The sequence below is a fragment of the Medicago sativa genome, chromosome 4 (genome assembly GCF_051527215.1).
Source record: "Medicago sativa cultivar Bolivia chromosome 4, Bolivia_mono, whole genome shotgun sequence".
Lineage (NCBI taxonomy): Eukaryota > Viridiplantae > Streptophyta > Magnoliopsida > Fabales > Fabaceae > Medicago > Medicago sativa.
In genome coordinates this window covers 67,008,837-67,035,060 of record NC_140752.1, presented here as the reverse complement: position 1 = coordinate 67,035,060, position 26,224 = coordinate 67,008,837, and the positions used below count along the sequence as shown (strand labels likewise).

Below are 26,224 nucleotides of genomic sequence, written 5' to 3'. Positions count from 1 at the left end.
AGACGGGCGTTACAACTCTCCCCAACTTATAGAATTTTCGTCCTCGAAAATTTACCTCAAGCAAACAACTCTGGGTAAGACTCCATCATCTTACTCTCCAGCTCCCACGTCAAGCTTTCACCAGTAGTGCCGCTCCAAACAACTCTCACTAGAGGTATTTCTTTGCCTCTCAACGTCTTCATTTTGCGATCATCAATCCTCAAAGGTAAAGTCTCCACCGTAAGGTTGTCTCTAACTTGCACGTCATCACTCTGAATCACATGGGACGGGTCTGGAACATACTTCCTCAGCTGCGACACATGAAACACATCATGCAAATTTGATAAATGCGGTGGTAAGCCAACTCTATAAGCCACCGTGCCAATTCTCTCAGATATCTGATAAGGACCAATAAACTTCGGAGTCAACTTCTTAGACTTCAATGCACGACCAACACCGGTCATCGGAGTAACTCTCAAGAACACGTGGTCCCCTTCTTGAAACTCAATGTCTTTCCTACGCTTATCATGGTAACTCTTTTGTCGACTCTGCGACGCTTTCATCTTTTCTTGAATCATTTTCACTTTCTCAGTAGTCTGCTGAACAATTTCTGGTCCTAAAACTACACTTTCACCTGTTTCAAACCAACACAACAGAGTCCTACACTTCCGACCATACAAAGCCTCGAAAGGTGCCATCCCAATACTTGAATGATAGCTGTTATTATATGTGAACTCTATTAACGGGAGATGACTATCCCAAGTCCCACCTTGCTCAAGTACACAAACTCTCAACAAGTCTTCGAGTGACTGAATTGTTCTTTCCGACTGACCATCTGTCTGAGGATGATAAGCCGAACTCAATCTCAACTTAGAGCCTAAAGCCTCTTGCAAACTCTTCCAAAATCTAGAAGTAAATCGTGGGTCTCTATCTGACACAATGCTCGAAGGAACACCATGCAGCTTCACAATGTCTCTAATATAAATATCTGCCAACTGAGCCACAGGAAAACTAATATTAATCGGAAGGAAATGTGCCGACCTCGTCAATCTGTCAACAATCACCCAAATTGCGTCATTCCCTTTAGGAGTATTTGGCAAACTCGTCACAAAATCCATGGATATACTATCCCATTTCCATTCTGGTACATCTAACGGTGTCATCAACCCAGCAGGTTTCTGATGCTCTACCTTCGACTTCTGACAAATCAAACAAGAGTACACAAATTGTGCCACATCACGTTTCAATCCTGACCACCAAAACAGCTTCTTTAAATCATGATACATCTTTGTAGCTCCCGGATGAATGCTCAAGCTACTCCTATGACTCTCTTCCAGAATCATCCTTTTTATCTCATCATTGTCTGGAATACAAATCCTACCTCGGAACCTCAACACACCTTGATCATCGACTTTAAAGTCACCATCTTCAGTTTGATTACTAGCAACCAACAAGTCCACAAACTTAACATCAACCTTCTGTGCATCTCTAATACTTTTCAAGAAATCGTTATCAATTTTCAGCATTCCTAACTTAACGCTCCGAGACGACATTTCACAAACTAAGCTCATATCTCTAAACTGTTCAAGTAATTCAAATTCCTTCACCATCATAGCAGACATATGTAAACTCTTCCTACTTAAGGCATCCGCAACAACATTAGCTTTACCCGGATGGTAATTCAAACTAAAGTCATAATCCTTCAACAATTCGAGCCACCGTCGCTGTCGCATATTCAATTCTTTCTGATCAAACAAATACTTCAAGCTCTTGTGATCACTAAACACCTCGAATCTCGAACCATACAAGTAGTGTCTCCAAATCTTAAGGACAAATACGACTGCAGCTAATTCAAGGTCATGAGTAGGATAGTTTCGTTCATGAGTTCTCAACTGTCTTGATGCATAAGCAACAACTTTACCATTTTGCATAAGCACACCGCCTAAGCCCAATTTGGACGCATCACAATACACCGCAAAAGGTTCATCAGGTTTTGGCAAAATCAAAACTGGAGCCGTCGTCAAACGCTTCTTCAATTCATTAAAACTATTCTCACAATGAACATCCCACACAAAGGTTTTACCTTTACACGTCAACTGTGTTAACGGAAGTGCCAACTTAGAAAATCCTTCTATAAATCTTCGATAGTATCCTGCCAAACCCAAAAAGCTTCTAATCTCTGTAACTGACTTAGGAGTCTCCCATTGTGATACTGCTTCAACTTTAGATGGATCGACTGCAATACCACTACCAGAAATAACATGGCCCAGAAAACTTACCTCGTTCAACCAGAATTCACACTTAGACAATTTAGCATACAACTTCTTCTCTTTCAGCACTTGCAAAATGATTTTCAAATGTTCTGCATGTTCTTCTTCTGTCTTAGAGTAAATCAAAATATCATCGATGAACACAACCACAAAGCGATCCAAAAATGCATGGAAAATGCGATTCATATACTCCATAAACACGCCAGGCGCATTACTCACACCAAAAGGCATCACCTTATATTCATAATGACCATATCGCGTCCTAAAGGCCGTCTTCTGCATGTCTTCATCTTTTACTTTAATCTGATGATAACCCGACCTTAAATCAACCTTGCTGAACACACGTGCACCCACCAGCTGGTCCATCAAATCATCAATTCTAGGAAGTGGATATCTATTCTTTATAGTTACTTTATTCAGTTGTCGATAATCAATGCACAACCTCATACTTCCATCTTTCTTCTTAACCAACAATACCGGCGCTCCCCAAGGTGAAACACTCGGTCTAATGAACTTCTTATCTAGCAATTCCTCCAACTGTTTCTTTAACTCAGCCAACTCAGAAGCTGACATACGATAAGGTGTCATAGACACAGGCTTCGTTCCCGGAACAAGGTCAATAGAAAATTCAACTTCTCTCTCCGGTGGTACATCAGGGATTTCATCAGGGAAAACTTCAGGAAAATCACACACCACCTGCAACTTATCAATCACTGCTTGATTCTCCAAAGATAAGGATGCCATCAAGGAAAACATCAAGATCCCATCGCGTTCTAATTGCTTCAGCTGCTTAGTAGACAAAAATTCTGCTCCACTTTCCTCTTCAGCAGAAGAGAAACGCACCGACTTACTAAAACAATTAATGAGAACATGGTTGTACTCTAACCAGTTCATACCCAGAATTACATCCATTCCACTCAGAGGCAGACAAACTAAATCAATCTCAAAATCACGATCAAACATAGACAAAGGACATCGTAAACAAACAAGAGAAGTAGTCACCGAACCCTTAGCTGGAGTTTCGACGACCATTTCTCCACTCATATCAGACACAGCAAGACCCAACTTAGAAGCACAATCAAAAGCAACAAAACAATGTGTAGCACCAGTATCAATAATAGCAAATAAGATTCGCAGCCTCCAGGTCTCTTCTCTGCACAACACACAACATTTAGAATATCATATAGTGGTATTCCAACTCCTAAAGACACAACTCGACTCACTACTTGGCCGGACGGACCGATCTGCTCTGATACCAATTGTAACACCCCGTTTTCCCCAACTTGAAAATTTCATTTAAAATCAGAGTATTTAAATCATAAACGGAATGTCACATACTTCTTGAGAATCATAAAATAGATAATAATAATTATCCTTCAAGTTTAACATCATAAAATCTGAAACTACGCAGCGGAAAATAGTTCAACATAATAGAAATCTTGGCACACAGGCCTTATTGGAAATTCTCATAATTAGTTCATAAAATAAACACGTAAGGAATAGAAGTAAAAGCAAGCCCCCATCCCGTTACGTATCAGAGCACCTAGACACCAACTGAGAGTCCACTCATGAACGCCTCTAATCTTTATTACCTGCACATTACCCACGGTCGAGGCAACATATACGCAGAAGGGGTGAGATTTCATAATCAATACATTAAGCATATAATCCAATAAAATGCATTTAACAACTTAAACATTAATAACATATCAACAATTAACAATTAGCATATTTTTCATTACATAACAAATACAATCATCAAATACCATTACTAATTTTCATCACAAATCATAATCAACTTAACACTCAACTTGACGACACAACTCATCCTTGACCATGCAACTCTATCAACTCAACAACAACCTAACAACACGACTCATCTTTGACCATGCAACTCTATCAACTCGACAACAACTCGACAACTTAAACATCATGAACTTCTTGATATGCAAATGCATGTGGTACCAATCAGCAACAAAATGAGCATAATAGGCTCTTCAACGTGTGAGCACAAAGGCTGCCGGGCCTAAAGCCCCCAACTTTAATGAGCACAAAGGCTGCCGGGCCTAAAGCCCCCAACTTTAATGAGCACAAAGGCTGCCGGGCCTAAAGCCCCCAACTTTAATGAGTATGCAATGAACTCAACTTCCAACAACTTAGACAACGACGTGTACAACTCATACGACTCATAATCACGGACGACTTCTTAAATTCCAACAACATAGACCGACTCATGCAACCTCAAGACACTAACAGTCGACAACAGAAAACAGCAGCAACATACAACAATTAACAACGCTTGAATGTGTTAACATTCACATAAAGAATTAATTACATCAATATAAATATCATAAAACATCATTATAGCATTCATGCAGCAACACTTCTAGTTTCAGTCACCATAACAGACTTCTGGAGCTTATGAAAGCATCCTAAACACCTCTCTAACTTACTTCTAAGGTCATCTCAAGACTACACGTGCGAAAGGATCGCATCGGGACAATTTTGGGCAACTAACAGCCTAACTCGCAGTGGCGAGTAACTTCACTCGCAATGGCGAGCAAAGTGTGCATTCTGGGTTCCTACGTATTTACTCGCAGTGGCGAGTTATTCTGCTCGCAGTTGCGGGCTCACAGGTCACTCGCAGTTGCGAGTTACATTGCTCGCAGTTGCGAGTTCTGGGTTCTAGCTCGCAGTTGCGAGTGTTCTTGCTCGCAGGTGCGAGCGATGAATGTCAGTACGGCCAGAAACCTAAAAATTCCAACTTTTCACTTAATCTCCTAATTCTAACCTCAATTCAACATCTAATTATCATCTTATGGTATATCTGAGTTCTGTACACTAATTTAGCATCAATCTAACATATGTTCATGGTTCAATCATCAAAATTGTTCTTAAACCTAATTCTCAATTCTCACCAAAACTTAACCTGATCATGCTAAATTCATCCTATAGAATCATACTCTTAATAATATTGAAAATTAGTCTCACCCTTACCTGGTTATGATGAAATCGCAGCTCTCCCTCTAGTTCTCCTCTTTTCTGACTTTTCTCCCTTTTCTCCAAAAGCGTTTCACGTAAAAACGTTTCTAACTTATGTTTGCCCTATTTATCTTTTCGTATTACTCTTCTCACCTCTAAACTTACTCTTTACACATCACAGCCCAATTCTAATATTTTTATTTTATTTCTCATATCTTATTTTATTTAATAATAAAATAAGTCACACCAACATAACAACTTCACAACATCAATATACTTCACGTCATTCTAGAAAATCACATAATTTATCTATAAATCATGCAAACATATTTAAATTCTTAAATCATATATATATATAAATAAATATATAAATCCTCATTAAATTAAGTAAATAATTAAGACGGGCGTTACAAAATGTCTATCACATTTTTTTGAGAGAAAAATGTCTATCACATTAAATTGATTTTTGTTCAATTTCCAAACAAAAAAGTGAACAAATCATCGGCTGCTACATGAACCATTGTTTTGTCATACTGCCATATGTCATTCAATAACATCAAACTAAATTGAAAATCTATTGCAATCAAATATGCTTTTAAAAACAATCATTTAGGTGGTTAATCAAAATGATTTAATATTATGTTATCATAACTCTCTTTTCAATTTTTTTCTTCAAAATCTCTATACAAATTATATTTATTTTAAAAGTTGCGACAAATGCATCCTTGATCAGTAGAGTTGATTTGTTTTGTATTGTACCAAGGTTGTTTTTTATTTTTGATTTGTGGAGTGAAGAGTCTCTGACGGGTATGATCTTGGTTGTTTGGTGTATTTACATTGGCAAATATATTTTTCTTCGAGTATTCATTGCATTCTACTATTAGCAAATATATTTCAACTCATACGACCCGTGCGGTGCACGGGTCATCAATCTAGTAGATAAAACAAACATTTAATTGTCAGATGCTACTATCAAAGAAAAACATTACGCTTACTTTAAAGTTTTATTGTTAGTTTTTTTTTAAGAAGAAAAATGGTATATATATTTACACAGGTTGAGATTCCTCTTTAACACAAGATGTACTAAATAGGTCGCTCAAAATACAAAGTTTTTGTTAAACAATTACACAATTAAGCGGTCAGTCGATACCCAAACAAATTAACGGGTCCGACCACCACTGCTGACAACCAAAAACAAAAGCGGCATTATTAACCTTCAACCACCAGTATGAATGAAATTTAACCTTATCTATAAGTTCCATATTTATTGTTATATATCAAAATGATTAAACTTATTTTTCTCTTTCCCATATAAAATTAGTTATATTTTTAAATTTGTGTGAAATGTTCAAAATAAGTTATAATTTAGGACAAAGGAAATAAATAATGCTAATTTATGGTTTGTTTGGAACCACTGATAGTTAAAGGAAAGAAGCACAAGAGGAAAGAAAGTTTATTGATCTTTTGTGCTTCCATAGTTTGGTTCGCTTATAAACAGCTAAGGAAAGAAAAATTTATGTGGATTTTATGCTAGAAAATGTTTCTCTTCAAATTGGTGAGGAAACTGCTCGGATTGATATTGTTGGTTAAAAAGTCATAAAAACTACTCAATTAATACAATAAAATAATGCTAGTATGGGATTAAAATAATGCATCTAACGTCATTTATCAAAATATACGAATTAAAAAATAGGAAAAGAACATATAAGTAAAAATATCAAAATACGGTTGCGTATATGTTTTCGCAAGGTTGTGAGGTTGGGGGAGTGGGTTGGGATTGGAGAAGGCGGTTGTGGGCGTGGGAGGAGGACATGCTAGGGGAGTGTATTATTTTACTTCGTAGTGTTTCTTTGCAGCTTAATGTGAAAGATACTTGGAGATGGCTGCTGGACCACTCTGCAGGTTATACAGTTCGTAGTGCCTATCAGCTTCTAACTTCTCAGGACAGCCCTCAAGTGGAAGGTGCGGAGGCTCTAGTTTGGCATAAACATGTTCCGCTAAAGGTTTCAATTTTTGCTTGGAGGATGTTACAAAATCGGTTGCCTACAAGGATGAACTTGGTGCGTCACAGTATTCTTTCTGACATCGCAGCTGGTTGTTTGTTAGGGTGCTGCGCCAACGAGACTTTTCAGCATTTATTCATTTCTTGTGATTTTTATGGCAGTCTGTGGCATAAGGTGCGATCTTGGCTTGGTGTCTCAGGTCCAGACCTTTTTACTGTTTCAGATCACTTCTTTCAATTGACTCATTCAGCAGGTGGCGTGCGAGGCGCTCTTTTATGCATCTTGTTTGGTTGCTTTGTGCGTGGATCATTTGGAATGAACATAACCAAAGGTTGTTCAACAATTTAGGTAGTTCCATTGATCAGTTGTTGGATAAAGTAAAGCGGTATTCGCTTTGGTGGCTAAAAGCTAGTAATTTCATTTTTGTCTATGGTTTTCATTTGTGGTGGTCAAGTCCCATGGCTTCTTTGGGAATTGGCTAATTTTTGACTGACATTGTATATCTGTAATTATTTGGGGTCATCTTGGTACACCTTGTACTTTGAAGACTCTTTGGTTTGTTAATATATAAGTTCCATTTTTGACTGTTCAAAAAAAAAAATCAAAAACTAAAAAAATAAAATATTTTATATTAAAACATAATTTTATTTAACTTTCTATATATACTGTATATCATAAATTTAATATTTATTATGTATGTAGGGATATTTATGTCATTTAATAAAAATATATCTATCTTTCCTTCAACTTTCTTTCCACTTTCTTTGATACCAAACAACTAAATAATCATCTAATTTTCCATTCACTTTCTACTTACTTTCATTCCTTCAACAATCTTTTCGCTTACTATCTTTCCTTTCACTTTCTTTGATCATCCAAACATACTCTTAGTGTATGAATACATTCAATGTTAATTTCTCATATTTCGAAGTAAATTTGTTGTAATAATAAAAGATATATTTAAAAAAAAGTAATAAATACATCTAACAACTCATATATAATTTTATATTTAGGGACAAATAAATAATTTAAAAGAGTCTTATAAAATTTGTTGTATTGATAAAGAAAAGATATATTTAAAAAAGAGTAATAAATACATCTAATAACCCATATATAATTTTATATTTAGGGACAAATAAATAATTTAAAAGAGTCTTATAATTAAAGATAGAGGAAATACATTTTTTATGATTCACCTCAAGAATTGCTAAATAAAAATTAAGAAAAATTATTTTAACATATATTTGTCAATAATGTTCATTCAATTTTCAAAATTAGTTTTCAATTATTAAAATAGAGAAATAGTTGATATTTTAATTCTTTCCATTTAATTGGGAACATTTTGTGAAAATCAATTTATACATCTTGAAATTTGACGAGTCATATAAAAAAGGACAAAAAGAAAGGTACAAGAGAGACTTACATAAAGGGTGCAAGGTAATTATTATTATTATTACTATTATTATTATTATTATTATTATTAATTTATTATCAGTTTTTAAGGAAAGGTAATTATTATTATTATTATTATTCCTTTTTTTGCACTCATCAAAGATCATCAAAGGATCTTCCAACATCTTAATGTCCTACTTAGGTCACAAGCTTGTGTTACCAAACTCGACATTATTATTATTATTATTATTATTATTATTATTATTATTATTATTATTATTATTATTATTATTCATCGGTTTCTTTCATCGAATTGTTGAGATCTCTCCATCATGATTGTAAATGTTGGTATCTCTCCATCATTATTGAAACAATAATTCATATCATACTATGTGACTCTAGTCCCTTCCACTAAAGGCAAACTAATAATGAAACCTCAAAAGCATCTATAAAAAGGCAAGTTCATTTCAATTGGAACTCATCCTCAATGGCGAAGTTTCTTTCAAATAAACCAAAGATGGCTCCTACATTTGCACTTCACTTTCTTTCTTTAGTCCTTTTCTTCTGTACGGTACGTAATTCAATATACACGTTCTTACTCTTACTAATATTTTTTTGGTAACAACAGGACCTTTTGATAAAGAGCAATGTTCATGATTGAATATTGATGTTTCCCTTCGCTCATGGATTTCTTCTTAACGTTTTGACAGGATGGATTTCTTAACTAAAATAAAAGATAACCTAAAATGAAAATACCATACAAGTAAAAATAATGCCGTTGAATTTTGAAGGTTGTAAGAGGCAATTAGTCCCTTGCTACAATTTAGTTTTGATTTGAATGATATTATATATGGATCCCTCTATATTCCTTATGTGTGGGATATACTTGGATGTCATTTGAAATTTGGGTGTTGCTCTTTTACTCGATGCCCAATAAGGATATACTCAGCGTAGTAGTTGACTTTTTACGATTGCAACAAATTGTTTTTTTTTGTTACTATGATATTGACACGAAGTTTTCTTCGTTGTTTAACGGTGACTAATCTCCGTCGATAAATTTTACTTGTATATTAAAAGTAGATAATATAGTTAGTTTAATGCGTTTATTTTATATATAGATGTTTCTAAAATACTATTTTACATAGAAATGTATAATTTAATTATACTACTCATATTCCAAGACAATTAGCAATATCAATTAAGGGTATATATTATAAAAAAAAATATTGAAAAATATTTCTAGTAATTTGCAATAAAGATTACTACATGTAGAACAGTTTTTCTCCAAAGAGAACTTATATTGTAGGACAAAAATAACATTATTTTGCAACAATGCCAAATCTAAGGCAATCTCTTGAAGTTGCTTTCAGCATCATGAATAAGAGAAATGCTCAAGACTTACTTGTGTGACTTGGAGGAAATAATTTGTGTTATTACTTTTAATTTCATCAATTTTAATTACGTTTTTCTTTAATTTTATTTTCAAAAAAAATATTTGACTTAGTTTATGAATCGTCATTAAACTCCCTTTCGATCAAACATCAATCATCAGTTCATATTACTTTGGCTAGTTACCTGGGCCACTAATATTCTAATTGACTTCAATTTTAGAATGGGCAAGGCATTGGTGCCAGAGACATGAAGATAGAGCTGCAAGATCAGAAACAAGATGATTCAAATGGGGACAGACAATCAAATTACAATTATAAAGTTGATACCCATGATTCCAATGAGCCTATCATAATTTCCCTTGGCAGTCTTGAAACCAAACAATCCGACTACATATACAAGGCTAGCCATGAAGTCAAACAACCCAATTACAATTATAAGGCTAGTGAGGAAGTCAATCAGCCAAATTACAATTACAAGGCCGACAATGAAGTCAAACAACCCAACTACATTTACAAAGCTAGCCATGAAGCCAAACAACCCAATTACAATTATAAGGCTAGCGAGGAAGCCAATCAGCCAAATTACAATTACAAGGCCAACAATGAAATCAAACAACCCAACTACATTTACAAAGCTAGCCATGAAGCCAAACAACCCAATTACAATTATAAGGCTAGCGAGGAAGCCAATCAGCCAAATTACAATTACAAGGCCCACAAGGAAGTCAAACAACCCAACTACATTTACAAAGCTAGCCATGAAGCCAAACAACCCAATTACAATTATAAGGCTAGCGAGGAAGCCAATCAGCCAAATTACAATTACAAGACCGACAATGAAGTCAAACAACCCAACTACATTTACAAAGCTATCCATGAAGCCAAACAACCCAATTACAATTATAAGGCTAGCGAGGAAGCCAATCAGCCAAATTACAATTACAAGGCCGACAATGAAATCAAACAACCCAACTACATTTACAAAGCTATCCATGAAGCCAAACAACCCAATTACAATTATAAGGCTAGCGAGGAAGCCAATCAGCCAAATTACAATTACAAGGCCGACAATGAAATCAAACAACCCAACTACATTTACAAAGCTAGCCATGAAGCCAAACAACCCAATTACAATTATAAGGCTAGCGAGGAAGCCAATCAGCCAAATTACAATTACAAGACCGACAATGAAGTCAAACAACCCAACTACATTTACAAAGCTAGCCATGAAGCCAAACAACCCAATTACAATTATAAGGCTAGCGAGGAAGCCAATCAGCCAAATTACAATTACAAGGCCGACAATGAAATCAAACAACCCAACTACATTTACAAAGCTATCCATGAAGCCAAACAACCCAATTACAATTATAAGGCTAGCGAGGAAGCCAATCAGCCAAATTACAATTACAAGGCCGACAATGAAATCAAACAACCCAACTACATTTACAAAGCTAGCCATGAAGCCAAACAACCCAATTACAATTATAAGGCTAGCGAGGAAGCCAATCAGCCAAATTACAATTACAAGACCGACAATGAAGTCAAACAACCCAACTACATTTACAAAGCTAGCCATGAAGCCAAACAACCCAATTACAATTATAAGGCTAGCAAGGAAGCCAATCAGCCAAATTACAATTACAAGGCCAACAATGAAGTCAAACAACCCAACTACATTTACAAAGCTAGCCATGAAGCCAAACAACCCAATTACAATTATAAGGCTAGCGAGGAAGTCAATCAGCCAAATTACAATTATAAGGCCAACAATGAAGTTAAACAACCCAACTACATTTACAAAGCTAGTCATGAAGCCAAACAACCCAATTACAATTATAAAGCTAGCGAGGAAGACAATCAGCCAAATTACAATTATAAGGCCAACAATGAAGTCAAACAACCCAACTACATTTACAAAGCTAACCATGAAGCCAAACAACCCAATTACAATTATAAGGCTAGCGAGGAAGCCAATCAGCTAAATTACAATTACAAGGCTAGCGGTGAAGCTAAGCAACCAAATTACAATTATAAGGCTCCTACCCATGATCATACCGAAGCTTTTCAGATAGGATTTTTCAATTTGGATGATCTTCATGTCGGAAATGTAATGACCCTCCAATTTCCAATTCAAGAGGTTTCTAATTTCCTTTCGAGAAAAGAGGCTGACTCAATTCCTCTCTCAATTTCACAACTCCCAAGTGTCCTCAAACTCTTTTCAATCCCCGAAGACTCTCCTCAAGCAAAATCAATGAGAGAAACACTTGAGCAATGTCAAGCAGAACCCGTTGCAGGGGAGTCCAAGACCTGTGCCAACTCTATAGAGTCCATGCTTGAATTTGTTGACAAAATAATTGGTTCCGACTCCAAGCATAATGTTCTTACTACCAGCCACCCCTCACCCTCAGCTATCCCTCTCCAAAAATACACCATTTTAAAAGTATCACATGACATTAATGCTCCCAAATGGGTATCTTGCCATCCCCTCCCATATCCATATGCCATTTACTATTGTCATTACATAGCTACAGGAACTAAGGTGTTCAAGGTCTCATTGGTTGGTGATGTGAATGGAGATAAAATAGAAGCTGTAGGAATGTGCCATTTGGATACATCTGATTGGAATCCAGATCATATGATATTCAGGACACTAAGGATTAAGCCGGGGAAGAATGTTCCGGTGTGTCACTTATTATCCATAAACCATCTTTTGTGGGTACCAGGTCAAACTTCAAAAGCTTTTGTGTAAAGTGAGTTGATCAATCTAGATCAGTGTGTAAAATAAAAGTCGATCACTCTTACCAATCTGCATTAGCTAGCAATATCATCCATGTTGGTGAGTGATGACCAGTTTCCTATTTATTTGTCTTGTTACTTGTTTTATGTATAATTAAATTAAATAAAGTGTGTTTGTTGATGTTTATGTGGATGGGAAAAAGTTGCGCAACATAGTTGAAACAGACTTGAACTTTTATTTTTGAGAGCCTTAGACTTGGATTTGTTGCAACCTTTAGTTAATAATGTTAATTAAAGGAATATACTAAATGCTGAGAATAAAATTTTATGATAAAATAACAAATGAGTTGCACGACATATATATGTGACGCTTAAAATGCAATAAACTAAAACAAGAGCAATCTATTGAAGGAAAAAAAATGAGATTTTGATGTTGCAATGGTGACATGATGTTGTAGAAACATTGAATGGATGTGAAAGTGAATAATTGTGTAGCTGAAGAAGAACTCATCTTTGTCAACAACCAATATAGGCAAGGAGGTGACCAATATCTGAATCAATACGACAAAATTTCAAAACGAAATAGTTTAAATTATATTAAAAAAAAAAAAACATAATATCCTTATCAGCCGCCACATCAAAATCCTCAAGAAGACATGACATAGAAAATTGAGGATAACCTTCAAGCAATTTATGATGAATAATGAAAAGAACATTGATGCTTCAATCAAGAATTTAGAAGTTCAGATGGGGCAACTTGCAAAACAACTAGTTGACAATCAGAAGAACACTTTCAATGCAAATACAAAAGAGAATTTGAAAGAACAAAGCAATGTTGTGGAAAATTTTAAGTAAGGATGAGGAGGACCAAGAAATCATGACAAATTTTGAGGATGAAGAGTCTAAGGATGATGAATACCAAAAAGTCAATTATTTGAAAGCAATTTGCGAGGTTATGTTTAGTGGTAGTGGTGTAAGAGGAATAACAGTGGACAAGTGAAGAAAAGGGAAGATAAGAATCAGAAGAAAAAAAAGACATCGAACGATATTTTTTAATCAAAAGGAAAAACTAAAGCAGAAGAAAAGGACAAGAAAACTACGAATGGGGGAATTGAGTTCCCATAACCTCAGCTAGGCAATATCTCGATAGAGAAGAAGGACAAGTAGGGATGATCCAAAGCTCATGAGTAAGTGAGGCGTCTAGTTTAACGAGTCAATCTGCATAAGAGTTTCCTTCACGCAAGGTATGAACAAAACCAACATTTCAATCTCTTAACATATAAGGACGAAATTTATCAATAAGAGGAGCATAAGGGTGAGTAGATAGGACTCCGTCCTTGATAAAAGTCAATGTTGTTTGAGAGTCTGACTCACAAATGATATCTCTAAAACCAAGGTCCTAAGTGATTTGTAAACCCATAAGAAATAGCACGAAGCTCCGCATTAATATTAGTAGTATGACCAAAGCTTCCAATAAAACCAATGACCCAACCACCCAGATAATTCTTGAGGAGACCCCCAAAGACCCCGAGCAGTTTGATGCATCAAATATCAAGTAAGTAGTCACATCCACCTAACTCCAGATTTTTTTTTTTTAAAAAAAGGGAAGACATTAGAGTATTAACTAGTGAAACGTAATTCCACCATAACTTTTAAATCTTGATAGTTTCATGCTTGCATTTTGTTACCTTTATAATAACATTTTACAAACCCTAACTTAAATGATTGAAAATTTTTGAACGGTTCAAACTCTATATCGATCTATAATTTACAAATACTTTGATACTACGATAAGGCTTTATTAGCCCCCCCCCCCCCAATATTTTTTCTAATCTGTAGATCACATTGTATGCATTTTTGTTTTTATTGACTATGGTGGCATTTCGAGGATCTACATGTGATAATCGAATGGGTTTGACATTTAAAGTTTCTCGGTAAATTTCGTCATTTCGTTGGGTGCTCGGAATACCTTTACAGTTCGACTTATTTCTTCAGCCAATGTCTTGATTAGTGATCATATTCATCATTGTTGTTACCATCCATTTGTTGTCTAAAAGATTGCAAAGTTGTGCTAGTAATGGGAGAAGAAATGCTTATTTCCCATGAATCCATGAACATAACCATCATTACATGTTCATATATGATCTACTCGAATTCTAGAATCTCTCATAGAAAAAGGTCTTGAAAGGTTTATACCCATAATTGGGAGAACATACCCTGGTGGGAGCCCGTAAGGATATACAATGACATTCGTCCTTCAAATTGATGATAGAATTCGTACTAATTTCATCGGTTACAAGATTTGAAGATAATTCCCCATGAGGAATTGGATCGATATTTTGCTGCATGCTTACCTCTTGTTAATCCTCTCATTCGAGTTATTATTTTCATTGTTGTAATTTTAGTTGGCGTTTCTTCTTAATGAAGGAATAGGCGTTTGTTAAAATGTTTTTTGAATTTACAATTTAGAAACCTGACACAAACTATCTCAAACTAGTGTCGCACTGGGCATTCAAATTTATTGACGTAAAAATATATCCTTTCCACAATTAAACTCGATAGCTAATGTAGAACTCAAGGTCAAATCTTTAAGGGGTTCCTAGTTGATTGGTCTAATGCATCAAGTCTTAGTTTGTCATGCAAGAAACGTGTGATGATAATAATTGACTATAACAAAGAAAAACAAAGATGTAAAAGGAAAAAAAATAAGACAAAAAATAGTCTTCGTGAACTTAGCTTAGTTGATAGGGAAATTGCATAATATATGCAGGAGTCGAAATTCGAACCTCAAACATCCCACTTATTTATCTTAAGAGATGAATTTTTAACCACTAGATTACTTGAAAAAAAAAATATAAAGGTAAAAAGAAATGGTACTAATTAAAAGAGTAAATGAGTAACATACATTGTTCGAATAAAACAATCAATAAGATATATTATCTAGTAGGCTAATTTTACATAACATAAATGCACTCATTCTATTACTTACAGAAGAAAAGAAGAAACTAACTCCTACCTCTCAAAAAAACAAACTAACTCTTAAGTTGCATGGATGACACATATCTATTAGCTAACTTAGAAATTTTCTCATGCAAGTTTATTCTAGTCTTTTGAATTCTGAACTTCGATACTTTCCTGAGCATAGCTACGTCTTCAAAACTTTTTCCACACTCTTTTGATATGGTCTTGCTAGCTTGTGCCCTAAGGGCACAAAATAAGAAACTAAATATAAAAATTTGATCTTGCAAATTGTGCATTCATAATCTTAAAAACTTAAAAATTTATCTTTTCAATGCAATATTTATTTTTTAATTCCACTTTTAGATCCTTATCTTATGCCCTCAGGGCACAAGTTAGCATTTTTCTTATAATTAAGATGCCTTGAATCTTTAAAGGGATATGATAAAGAGTGTCCTTAAGGCCTTGTTAAAAAGTATAAAAATAGAAACATACATTGGAAAGTGATGAATTTAACTTTTTAAATGTTAAAATATTGTTGAATCCAGTAAAAACTTACTATTTTTTGTTTCCTTAACAATTATACACTTTTTTTTTGTTAATAAGCCAAATTAACACACAAAAATTAGGTCCGTAATGACTCTTGTTGGCATACTCATCTTTGAATATCTTCGTAACTACTACTTTTCGAATTCTTCTATAAGATGCTCTTCGAACTGTTGTGCCAGTAGTAGAAAGTTTTGCTTCGAATGTCAAACTTCAAATGTAACTTGAACTCTTGCAATTTTCTTAAATGTGATCCTTTGGGGAATGCAATGACATTTCTCCATATAACCTATCAACTGACTTAAAATTCTGATTTAAATTTTACATATAACACATTCTGATCCCGCCAAAGACCTGCACACGAGGTTGAACCATCAACAAAATTATACGCGCCATCAACTGTTTACAACTATCATCTACATAGTATTATAGATCTTTTTAAAATTTCCAATGTTAAATTTCATATCGTGAATCTTTTACAATCGTGGATTTTTCTTTTTTCTTTTTTGTTGAGAATTTTTAGAATCGTCAAATATTGTTTATATTTATTTGAATAATATTTGTCATTAAATGGTTTTATTTGAATGCTAACGAAATTAAAAAAAATATATTAAAGAAGAAAATCTTGAGCACTTTTTTTGTTTATATTTAAAATTGAACAACGGATTAAGTAAGAAAGATATATATATTCATTTTAATTGTATACTACTTAAATTTTTGGGCACATAAAATTGACCATTTTATTATCACTAAACAAGAATTCCTTCTTACATAAAAGGAACTTAAACTTCTTTAAAAAAAAAAAAAGAACTCAAACTTGAGTCCACTTTTCTCAACCAACCGCTATTTTTTAAGCATCCAATAAGCATGTTAGATGTCAAATTGGAATATTGAGTCCTTGTATCAGGTAAGATGCTACTGGCAGGGGATGTTGAGTCTTTTCCTCTCATCTTTTATTTCACCTAGTTTTTCATCTCTAAAGATATAGCAGATATAGGGCATGTTTGGTTATGCGGTGATAAGAGTTGATTTTGGATGAATTAATTTCATAAAATTGGTTATGTATAAAAGTGAGTTGAATGTAAAATTGGATACATTTATGTAAAAGTGAGTTGAGCCATAGATATATGTAAAATCAATTTTGAAATCATAAGCTACAAACCTTAGCTCCAAGTAGAATCAATTTTGGAGGTATAATCAATTTTACACATTCAGAATCAATTCAGTCCTCTCTAGAAATGGAACCAAACACACACATAACAAATTTCTATTTTAGTTCCAAATAAATAAAACATTATATTTTCATCCTCCAAAAAATTTGCGTTTCTTTTTCTTCTCCCTTTTGGACATAATTTTAACACATTCTTGACATAATTTTAAACATAATAGATGGACATAGAGCACTTCTTCCTTTCAAAAAAAATATATATTTGAGCACATCTTGAACATAAAAGAGTCATAACCTTATATAAACATAACCCGGTCATTACGAACGAAAAATTAAAAAAATATAATCACGAGGATGAAAACATTTCGTTTTAGTTTTAAAGGATCAATTCAAAATTCGGACAAAAAATTTATTAAAATCTTTATTTAATTAAATCAAATTTTTCTGATTAGGCAAGGGTCTGTAAGTAAGAGAGGGGCATTGATTGACAGTTTTGGCTCCTCCTAGTTAGTTGGATGGAGACCAACCATTCAACCGTTGTTTTTGCCTGGAGTGAACACTGAAATTTAATAATTGAAAATAAATAATTAAATGCATGAATCATTTGTTTTTTTAACTGAAATGTATGAATCATTTTAAAATTACTTATCCAAGGAAATTGAAAAGTATCTTAGCTATATTTGGTACGTCCATAATGTACAGGTTTAGTTGCAAATACATAAAGATCACTTCTCTTTTTTATTTTTTTGGAAGAATCACTTCTTTTTGTATTGTATGATCTATTCCTGTTTTCATCATATTTCAATGATAGTACCATCACAACTCAATAGAGACATATTTTCATCTCCTTGTAGCCAGAGTTTACAAATGCATGGATGATCCTAAATAGATTGGTCTATGATGATGACAAGGTGATAACTAATACAAAACACTACCGCAAAAGGCAACATTTGGAAGAATTCATGTAATACAACATTGAGGTTTCTCATTGATAAATTCTTCAACTGTAACAGATCCTGTAATTTCAAGTTCATCCTGTTATTTATACATTTAATAATGTATGTATCAAACCTACGTTACACGAGTTGTAATGCTTCTTCTCTTTTCAAATCAAACACCTTGATAAGCGCATCTTCCACGACCTGTGTGAAATCCAATGATGCAAAATAAGCATTAAAAAAAACTTAGATTGGATATTATCAGCAAAATCTGAATGGAACACTAAGTATTTGAAATTTAAATAAACTTGCTAAGCATGTTAATTTGCAATGAGAGCCAAAAGCATATTTCATTACACAAACAGAACTACTCTGAAGAAATTTTTAAAAAAACTAACAAGAGTGGAAAGCCAAAAGTTTTTATAGATTCACATGCAAGGCAAGAGAAAATACCTTGTCAGGTGTGGATGCACCAGATGTTACACCAATCCTTAATGGACCCTTTGGTAGAAAGTTTTCTTTCTCCACAAGCTCGCCATGCTGAAAGATGAAAAGATAAAACATTATTATTACTAGTGAAAAAGAGCAAACACTTGATGAGGTATAAATCTTGGATTTGGTGCAGTAACCATGTCACACAGTTTTAGATCTCAATTGCTTGATTTCATATTTATGGTCGAGATAAAAACTGTGTGTAACTGCATCTTATGTTTACTGTATCAGACCCTGGTCAATAAATCTCTCTTATCGATGCTTACATTCAACTTGTATGCTATTCTGTTTCCTGGACCAATTCTATGCTCGCTGTCAATCCAGTAAGAAGGAATTCCGCGTTCCTCGGCTATCTCTTGTAGGTGTGATGTGTTGCTCGAGTTCCAGCCACCAACAACTAACATAAGATCCATATCCTTCTCCACCAGCTTGTAAATAGCATCTTGTCGTTCCTGAAAGGAAATTCAATTCAACTTTTTTATTAGAATAATGGCATACAGAATGGCCATTGCGACAGAAAAACATATTATGCATAATACTGCTAACTTAATAACTTATATTACAAGATCTGCAATCACATTTTATCTAATCCCAAATAAGCAATAACATCAAGGACTAGCGAAGTTAAAATACCTGAGTAGCATCACAAATTGTGTTGAAGCTTATGAAGTGCTCAGTAACGTTTTCCACGCCATATTTGCGCATCATAGTCCTCTCCACTAGTCTGCCTATAAAATGATCAACAAAATACATATCACAGTTAGTTATAATTTATAAATAGAGCACATGAGAATCTCTCTGCCCTTAACTCCACAGCAAAAAAATCTAACCGATCTCTTCAGTCTCTCCCTTGAGCATTGTTGTCTGATTTGCAATGCCAAGTTTTACCAGGTCACTGTCTGGATCAAAGCCCTTAGAAAGGGCAAATTTAAATTTCTGTGCAAGAAAAATCAAATAATCACAACATTGAAGGGTTTTGAAAGCAAGATCAACTACAAGACAGGACAAAAGTCGAACCTCGAAAAATGCCTCTCTGGTTGAACTGGATCCATTAAATTCACCACCAAGAATATAGTCGCAAACATATTCAGCCTGGATGAATTTGTCAATTATGCAAAAATTACTACAATATCTTCAAGTTAAGGCATTCAACGCACATAAAATTGACTACTATCAGCAACTAAGGACAAACCTCTGCCATATTTTTCACAATTATGTATTTTCCAGCAAAAGATGCAGTTGCTACGGTTTCCTCATGGGCATATTTACCATGAATTATCGAGGTATAGTCTCCTTTTTTGTGCTTTTCGACAACATTCCATACCTTAAAACAATTCATCGAAGAAATAATCTCAGTATTTGTTGGTGCATATTGATATATGAACTGAATAGATGCAAACAAGCAAATTTGAAAGACATTCTTACATATAGATACCTTTGAAACCCACGGGCAAGTTGTATCAACGATTTGAACATTTTTCTCACTCAAAGTCAACATCTCGTCAACTGCGGCTCCAAAAGCAGGCAGTATGACTACATCACCCTTGTTGACAACCTCAAATTGTTTCTTCCCTTCTCCAATAGGAATATTCTGCACTTCCATCTCCTCTAGCCGCTGCATCAATCATCAAGCACAACAATCAACACAATTAATCATGTAAAATGACGGCATGTGGAAGAAAACAAGGCACTGACGGTGATCAAGTTCAAAACAACTGTTTAATACTACATTTGTCCCTAAATATAAGACCTTCTTGAGAAAATTTCTTTGTCCCTTTTTATAAGATCCCCTTTGAATTTTCCACTACATTAATTATTCCTATACCAATATACCCATATTTATTTTACGACTTTTTCTGCAATCAACAATAAATATGATGTTGAGAATATAAATTAACTCCCTCTCTTGATGGATAAACTTATAAAAACATTATTAATGACTATAAAATTAATATTACTATCAACTTTCTTAATTTCCATGATTTGACTAAGAGGGTCCTATATTTAGGGACGGAGTACAACTTAACAATTAAAAAATTCAGAGATCAATGAAGGCGATAGGAAATGAATATACCTTATTAACAGTTGGGTTGTGGATAATTTCATTGGTAATCCAAATTTTTTCATCAGGAAATTGTTTCCTGGCTTCATAAGCAATTTGAACAGCCCTCTCAACCCCCCAACAAAATCCAAAGGATTCGGCTAGCATCACAGTGACATTACCCCATGTATACTCAAACCCATTTTCCTTCAAAGTCTTAATGATGTCACCTGAAATTGCAAAAAGTGTATACACAAAATCATTATTCATTGCAAACACGCACACACATATTGAACTAAGGTCTTCTTTGGATAAACACATCAATTAAGCTCGTATAGCATAAGTGCTTATCATATAAGTGTTTCTGTATAGATTATTTCTATAACAAAAGATGAAATACAGTCTTATTCAAATAAAGTCGGTTTTCATATAAAATATAGTTTGTTTTCATAATCTATCCGAAAAACTTATGAGAATATAGCATCTGCTAACATTTTTATTGGGACTTTATGCCTCTGTTTGGATTGACTTATTTGAGTTTATCGTGGCATAAACAACGTATTACGTAAATGTCATAAGTTGCTTCCGTTAACTGTCTCAAACAGTCTCACAATTGTTTATGCCACTAGATAAACTCAAATAAGCCAATCCAAACAGAGGCATAAATTCCCAATAAAAATGTTAGCAGAAGCCATATCTAAAGAAGTTCAACACAAACTTCAAGCTCAATTTCAATAAAATCAAATAAAACCATCTCGACAAATCAATTGAACAACAAAAATTTAGCCATCAAACTGATCATCTTATGTACCAAACTCTATGAAGAACTTTCTCAAACATGACACAGGCATGTTGACACAGATAATCATTTGACAAAATTGAATAATTAAATGTAATACATGCATCAGTGTCATGTTGGTGTCGGACACAGACACCGGATAAGCCTTTAATCTCAAGTGTCTCTAATGCATAGCCCAACTAGAAAGTAACACACTTTATGATGAAAATGGTTCATAATCATATAAAAATACCCTAAACAATGATTTTTCAGCTGAATTCCGATAAGAAACTCAATTAGCGAAATTGTTTTGACTTGAAAAGAAAAAGCAAAGAAAAAAAGTAACATACTTGTGTACTCGCGATTCATGAGTTTGAGGGTCTCTTCCTTGTGACCAAAGCCTTTGCGGTTATAATTCTCACTTCTTGTGAGATTCTTACGGAAGAGTTTTGGGTCAAAATCGGCGTCGGCAGAGCAACGGACGGAGAAGAGTTTGCGGCAACGGAAAGTGGACGGAGAAGGAACGTCGATGCGAGTGGCGGGGAGACGTAGGCAAAGATTCGAACAGAGAGCCATCGAAGATACTGTCAGGACAAAGACAAACGGGAGTTGTTCTGTTCTGTTCTGTTTTGATGATGATGATGATTTGTTATGTCCGCAAAACTCGTGTTCTCTATTTATGCGTTGTCTTAGTTCGTTCAATACAATTAATAATTTAATATTTGAATGATTATTTAATTTTTGAAGGAAAATGATTATTTAATTGGTAGTATGAAAAGAAAAAAAAAAGTGTTTTTAACCACTTTCTTATTCGGTCACGTTTATAAACAAATAAAAACTTTTTTTAATTCATTGAATAAGCAAATAACAATTTATTAGATTCATTGAATATCCAATTTATTTTTAAATATATTAAATATTTAATGAACTTTACAAATAGTTTTTGTTTATAAATATGATCGGAAAGAGTATTTTAGTTTGTTTGGATTTGTTCGACGCTTCTCTGAGTTTATGTTTTATTAGCTTGTATGACTATCTGTTTACACCAAAAAATGATAGAATGATATTTTTTTTAGACAAAAGAAGAAAAAAAAATTCAACAAAGACAAAGAGATATAAAGAGTGAGGGACATTAGACATGTCGCATGTACAACTCAAATAGGAATACAATGTGATAAATCAAAACTAAGTGGATCGGCGGGTAGCACTTTGGTGCCATTAATGGCACCGTGCCATTAAATCTGGGCCATTAATGGCACCAAGATAGATGTGTTGTGTGGCCCAGATGCAATGACAATGTGTTTGTGTGACCCAGATTTAATGGCACCAAAGTGTTGTCCGTGGATCGGCCCAAATCAATCCTAATAAACAAGTACTCATTATAGACGCAACCCAGCAAACCCATGTACGGGTACGAAATCAGGTTACAAAAAAAATCATCTGCAAAGAATAATTAGGGTTTTAAACCGACGAATAGATCGACCATCAAAATGGAATCAAGATCCACACACCAACAACTTCCTGAACAAAATAACAAGCATAAAAAATCTTTAGAGTATAATAATTTGAGATCAATCACAAGGACTGAAACCAATAAGAAGTCGATATCAAAGTGAAGGCATACTTGACGCGTTGAGACTTGCACATTAGAGAATCAAAGAGATTAGAAACACCAAGCACGACTAGTTTCACATTAAATCGAAAATAGACCGATGATTTAATTAGTATGCATCATCATTATAAATGTATCAAAATTGCAAATAATCTTCAAACCTTTCTTTAGCAAATTATTTTAATTTTCAAATATGTTTTTTAATCAATTTAATCTATAAAATTACAATAATTGGCTTGGATCTGGTAGTGAGCTCCTCCTTGAGGTCTCAAGTTCGATTCTATCCGATGTCAATTTGAGTGAGCTAATTCAGCTTCTTAAAAAAAAATCTATAAAATTACAAATAAAAGAGACACGTGAGTGTAATTGTAATTTTGATACATGATAGTAATTAACAAACATCAAAATGACTCTTTACACATAAAAAGTTTATACATTCATTCAAACTTGTTTTAACATTCTTTTTACCATGTTATATGTATCAATTATTTACCATCGTAAATGATGACTATCCCTGATAGAGAATTTATAGAGCATACCGTGTAGGTTCTTTCCTTCCAATCAAACTTTCTTCATATGTGGGGCCAAGAAGATCATATTTTTAAAGAGTCTCACATCGGCTCAGAGATGACCTAATAAATGTTTATAAGTGGGGGCAATCATCAGCTCACAAGTTGGGTTGTGGGTTGTGTTAGACGTGGTATCAGAGCCTCATACAAGATCCGTATTAGAGCCTCCTCCAAGCTAGGTTGTTTCTAAGATGGTATCAAAGTATCATCCAATTTATATTCACACACCAAACTCAATAGTGTTGGACGTGAAAGGTGTTAAAAAATTACACATTAGTTAAGAGATAACCTCATAAATGTTTGTAAGAGGGAGTAATGATCACATCACAAGTCAGTTTTGTGATGTTGTGTTAGATCTAACCACGATTTATAAGAGATATTTTAACATTATTTCATTATATTTTTTTCAAGGGAATTTTTGGCCAGTGTCAATATTAGTTCGTAAAATATTTGCTCAATTATTCAAGTGGTGATATTTAGTTAGACGCATGTGTAATTTTTTGGACATATCATAAGTGCATTTTCTTGTGTTTTTCACCAAAAGTAAAAATATTGATAAATTTGTCCCCATGAGCATAACTCAGTTGGCAGGGACATGCATTGTTATATGCAGTGGTCGGGGTTCGAACCCTAGACACGCCACATATTCACCTTGAAAAAGGTGAACTCTAGCCACCAAGCGACTTGACAAAAAAAAATATTGATAAATTTTCTCATGTTTTTCAAATTAACAATAAGAGTGTGTTATTTTTTTTTTTTTTTTTTGAGGGAATAAGAGTGTGTTATTATAACCAAGAAAATATGTATTTTTAATATAATGTGACACAAGTGGCAAAATGTTTGAGCCTCTTAACCATTCCTTCCTTTAACTAAGACTACAAACCGTCAAAAAGAAAATCTATATAGAGTATTTTTTATCCGAGTATAGTGTTGTTTTAATTTTAAATGATAATAGAGTTTACTTTGCTTTAAAATTTCTGATGTTGAATTTTCTAGATGAGAGGAAAATATATGATAGCTCGTGCATATTTTGGTCAAATATTGAATCATTTATTATTGTTGGAATAAATTAACTAATTTCTTGGTCAAACATTTATTGGTTTTCTACCATATTTTTTATTCCAACAATAATAATAAATGATTTTGTTATTCAACAATAATAAATGATTCAATATTTTTCTACCATTTACTATTTTTCAAACAAATAAATGTTTTTCTACCATTTTTTGGTCAAATACTGAATCATTTATTATTGTTGGAATAAATTAACTAATTTCCGGCAAGAGAGACTAAGACCATCTGCAATAGAGCACAACATTTTGGGTGTTTAAGTGGGTCATGCATGTACACATCATCTATTTTTTAATTTTCAATGATATTACTTAACAAGCACTCAATCTCTCCAACCCAGCACCTCAGAAGAAAAAAAAAGTTAATAAATAGATCTTATTAATAACTCAATGTCATTGTATTTCAAAAAAGTTTATTGGTTTGTGTACAAATTATTACATATGGTTCATGAAAATTAAAGAGAGAGAGGGTGCTTATATAGCCACCCTTCTCTATAAGCACCAAACATTTTTTTTCTCCACAATGAGGGTGCTTATTAATTTCAGTGCTAAATAGATGAGGCACCTACCATTATGGATGCTCTAAGATTATACAAATTAATCCTACAAGATAGGTGAAATATATTGAGGAACTAACAAATACTTTTCATTTATAGCCACCTTTATGAACCTAAAAATCAAATTTTGAACTTGTTTTTTGTGATTTTTTTTAATATTAGAAGTTTTCAAAAAATAATTCAAAAATATGTATTGAACAAATGAACTATTTTTTTATCGAGATGAAAATATAATTTTAAGAATGTAAAAGAGAAAAAACTTATTTAACTCTAATAAACATGTGAGGATATCAAAGTGGAATATTGAGTAAGATGTTGAGGGTAGGCATGGCAAGAAAACTCATACCCACGATTACCCGCCCGAACCAAACCCAATTTGACGGGTTTTCTCCGTTTTGACTGGGTTTGGGTATGGGTATGAGTTTTCCCTGATTTCAAAACACGGGTATGGGACAGGTAACGGGTATATATGTACCCACCCTGAACCCATACCCTAACCCGTCCCAAATGTAAAAAATTACTTTATGTTGATATGTCATGTTAGTTTGTTTAATAATTATCTTGTTAATGAAAACTACCATTGATATTTAAAGGATCAACTAAAGTATTCCGTCTAACAAAAGTTTTTTTTTTTAACAACCGTCTAACAAATGTTTAAGTGAGTGTATTGTATGTATTACAACGTTGCTCTTGGGGATGCAAAAAAACTTCTATTTTTTATTAAAAAAAATTATTCAAT

The 26,224-nt window shown here is 33.8% G+C and overlaps 3 protein-coding genes across 4 annotated transcripts; 2 read left to right on the top strand and 1 right to left on the bottom strand.

Annotated features, from left to right (window-relative positions):
- Positions 1-6,967: 6,967 nt before the first annotated feature.
- Positions 6,968-7,582, top strand: LOC146930969 (uncharacterized). The gene has a single exon (XM_085707621.1). The coding sequence runs from the start codon at positions 6,968-6,970 to the stop codon at positions 7,580-7,582; it is 615 nt and encodes a 204-aa protein (XP_085563747.1).
- A 1,524-nt stretch (positions 7,583-9,106) lies between these two features.
- LOC146930968 (uncharacterized) lies at positions 9,107-12,943 on the top strand. Its single transcript, XM_085702464.1, has 2 exons — positions 9,107-9,197; positions 10,238-12,943. Exons 1-2 carry the CDS (start codon positions 9,114-9,116, stop codon positions 12,767-12,769), a joined length of 2,616 nt encoding a protein of 871 aa, XP_085558590.1. The 5' UTR covers positions 9,107-9,113; the 3' UTR covers positions 12,770-12,943.
- Positions 12,944-18,377: 5,434 nt separating this feature from the next.
- LOC146930967 (4-hydroxy-3-methylbut-2-enyl diphosphate reductase, chloroplastic-like) lies at positions 18,378-22,328 on the bottom strand. Of its 2 annotated transcripts, XM_085702463.1 has the most exons (10): positions 22,028-22,328; positions 20,933-21,129; positions 20,294-20,473; positions 20,051-20,182; positions 19,876-19,950; positions 19,689-19,794; positions 19,492-19,586; positions 19,125-19,310; positions 18,820-18,906; positions 18,378-18,570 (listed from the first exon to the last, which is right to left on the bottom strand). In XM_085702463.1, the coding sequence occupies exons 1-10, from the start codon at positions 22,251-22,253 to the stop codon at positions 18,505-18,507; spliced, it is 1,350 nt and encodes a 449-aa protein (XP_085558589.1). In that variant the 5' UTR covers positions 22,254-22,328; the 3' UTR covers positions 18,378-18,504. The 2 variants fall into 2 exon arrangements, with proteins under 2 accessions (XP_085558589.1, XP_085558588.1); XM_085702462.1 differs by having other exon boundaries at positions 19,689-19,950.
- Between the last annotated feature and the right edge of the window lie 3,896 nt (positions 22,329-26,224).